Consider the following 3,124-nt stretch of genomic DNA (forward strand, 5'->3'; position numbering starts at 1 on the left):
CGCCACAGCCGCACTCTACCCCAGTCCCAGCTTGCAGCCCCCGCCCGGGCCCTTCGGGGCGGTGGCCGCAGCCTCGCACTTGGGGGGCCATTACCACTAGACGGGGCGGTCCGGTGCCTGCGGCCTCGTCCGCATGCCCAGAGTCTCGCCCGATCCCATCTACATCCCGGGGAGGGGCCCGGGAGCCTCCCAATCGTCCTCTAACCAAGAGTTTACTCCACCTGCCGCACTTAGCCCCGGGGGACGGACCGGAGCTCCCTCAATCCTTGTCTGATACTAGATTTGTCCCCGTTCCACCCCGCAGTCCCCTGAGGAGGTCGATGTGCGCCCTCTTTGACTTTTTTTCTTCTGGGTCCCTAGGTCCCGGAGGGGATTTGTGGACCTCTGCTGTCTCCCCACCACTCCAGTGCATTTCCACCTGGCTCCTAGAAGCCCCGTTCAATATCATATCTTTTCCCACTTTTGCTCTTCCCCAAGGAACTGCTCTCACCCCAGCACGTGGAGGCCTCTCACGGTCCTCCTTCCTGGGACCTGAGCAGGTTTGGTGAAAGCCACCCTGCCCCATGACACATGGCCCCCTTACTCCCGTACTAACACTCACAGGAGGGCCCAGTGTGTTTCTGACTCTTTTAGCCCCATTAAAGCTCCTGAGCTCTACGCTGCCTCCTCTCTCTATTCTTTGCTGCACCAGAACCCGTGGTTAGGGGAAAGCAGGGAGAGGTTCATCTCGGGCCACAGCAGAGAACTGCCAAGGAAGAGGTCCCAAGAAGGAGGGTGGCGTGGGCTTGGGCGTCGCCTGCAGGGAGCGAGGGTCCTAGAGAATGGGCTCAGCCCAAGGAGCCGCCTTGCCTCACACCCACCCTGCCAGGCGACCCCAGCTCACCTCACTCGGTCTTCCACTCGCCCTTCACCCCACCCTATCCATACTTCCATCCTAGCAGACACCTGCACCCTACCCTCCCCATCTCACTCACCCTTTCACCCACCCCTCACCCCACCCCATCCCAATAGGCACTCCCACCTCACCCCACCTCCCCATCTCACCCACCCTTCCACCCACCCCTCACCCCACCCCATCCCAATAGGCACTCCCACCTCACCCCACCTCCCCATCTCACCCACCCTTCCACCCGTCCCTCACCCCATCCCATCCTAACAGGCACCCACATCACACCTTCCCCCCTCACCCATCCTTTCACCCGCCCCTCACCTCATCCCAACCTTCATCCCTTCTGGCTGAGCTTCACCCCACCTCAGCCTTCCCTCAGCCACTTTATTTCATCCCCTTCCCCAACCACCCTCCCCTCCTCATCCTACTCTCACTTAGACTTTCTCGCCCTATCCCTCACAAACCGCCCCCTCCCCCCAACATCTGTCGCCGTCATTCTTCTGGCTCAGCCTCCTCATTTGCAGAAGAAGGGGTCTGTCTCCCACCCGGCGCCTGCGCTCGCGGCTCGCGGCCTCCACGCCGAGGCTCGTGGCTGCACCTCCTTCTTGCGGGCGGTGCGCGCCCTCTGCTGGTCGGAGGAGAGTACGCCGAGGGTTTTGTACCTAAGCCAGGGGGGATTTTTCCGTGCCGCGCGGTGCAAACCCATGTGCCTGGCCACACTGAGGACTGCAGGACCCAGCAGTCTCCAGATCTCCTTTGGCCTTCAGATAGGAGAGTGAAAACGGGAACTCTGCATCCCAGGTGTGACCTCTGGAAGCCCGGAAAGTGGGTCGAGTGGATTATTCTCCTGACTGGGCCCCTTTCCTCACCCCTAGAGGCCCTTCTGAATACTGCGCCCGCCCACCAAGGCCACTGCCCCTTAACTCCTACCTTTTCCAAAACCTGTTGGCAGGAAAGCTGCCTTAAACGCCTTCGCTTAGAGGAAAACAGCACTGCGGAAGGTGCCTAAAGGGACAATCCCAACCTCAAGGCAACTGCTCCTCAAGGCAAGCCCCTGGCTCACCTTTCACCCGCTGCCCTGGCTGTTCTTTTCCACGCGCACACCTCTTCTTGGGCACAGGAAGGGGCAATGCAGGCGGGGGGCTGGGCAGTTGGAGGTGTGGAGTGGGCCTGGCGCCCCTTCCCAAAGGATTTAGCCAGGGAAAGAGTCTTTATTCACTTCATTTTATTTTTCGCCTAATTTTTTCTAGTTTTCCAAAGAACACACACTCAGCATAGAAAATTTGGAAGCACACACCTGAGGCCTCCTCCATGAACTATTGGTTGGATGAAGCATGTAAAGAAGCGTGAAGGGGCCGGGCGCGGTGGCTCACGCCTGTAATCCCAGCACTTTGGGAGGCCAAGGCAGGCGGATCACGAGGTCAGGAGATCGAGACCATCCTGGCTAACACGGTGAAAACCTGTCTCTACTAAAAATACAAAAAATTAGCCGAGCATGGTGGCACACGCCTGTAGTCCCAGCTACTCGGAAGGCTGAGGCAGGAGAATCGCTTGAACCCGGGAGGCAGAAGTTGCAGTGAGCCGAGATGGTACCACTGCACTCCTGCTTGGGCAACAGGGCAAGACTTCATTAAAAAAAAAAAAAAAAAAGAAGCCAAAACTGTAGTCATGTTACACAGACGCCACTGTTACTTACTATTGATAATTTTTTGGTCAAAACCCTCCCTTTCTTTTCTCAATGCCATTTATTTATTTATTTATTTATTTATTTATTTATTTATTTTTTGAGGCAAGGTCTCTCTCTGTTGCCTAGGCTGCCAGGCTGGAGTGCAGTGGTGGGATTTCAGCTCACTGCAACCCTCACCTCCCAGGCTTAAGTGATCCTTCCACTTCAACTTCCTGAGAAACTGAGACTACAGGCATGTGCCACCATGCCCGGCTAATTTTTGTGTGTTTTATAGAGACGGGGTTTTGCCATGGTGCCCAGGCTGGTCTTGAACTCCTGGGCTCAAGCAATCCACCCACTTTGGCCTTCCAAAGTGCCTGGGATTACAGGCATGCGCCACAGTGCCTGGCCAATGCCTTTTAAAATTTGATAATACCCTGCTTTTGTAGCTGAATAGAAAATAAGTATGTTCCAGGTCATTATGCCTGACACGCCTCACGGGGTGGGAGAGTGGGCTGGTGCATTCATCAAGCAGGTGAGCCAGTCTGACCTTGTGGGGTCTTCTGTGA

General features: G+C 56.5%; 1 protein-coding gene across 1 annotated transcript in view; it reads left to right on the forward strand.

The window, feature by feature from the left end:
* The window catches only part of FEV (FEV (ETS oncogene family)), a 4,158-nt gene extending 3,502 nt beyond the window's left edge, over positions 1–656 (forward strand). The window contains exon 4 of the mRNA XM_011932354.1: positions 6–656. Coding sequence (XP_011787744.1) covers positions 6–100 — 95 coding nt within the window. The 3' untranslated portion in view covers positions 101–656. The remainder of the gene's footprint in view (positions 1–5) is intronic.
* The last annotated feature ends 2,468 nt before the right edge of the window (positions 657–3,124 follow it).

Source organism: Colobus angolensis, unplaced genomic scaffold (genome assembly GCF_000951035.1).
Source record: "Colobus angolensis palliatus isolate OR3802 unplaced genomic scaffold, Cang.pa_1.0 Scaffold95, whole genome shotgun sequence".
In the NCBI taxonomy this organism is placed as follows: Eukaryota; Metazoa; Chordata; class Mammalia; order Primates; family Cercopithecidae; genus Colobus; species Colobus angolensis.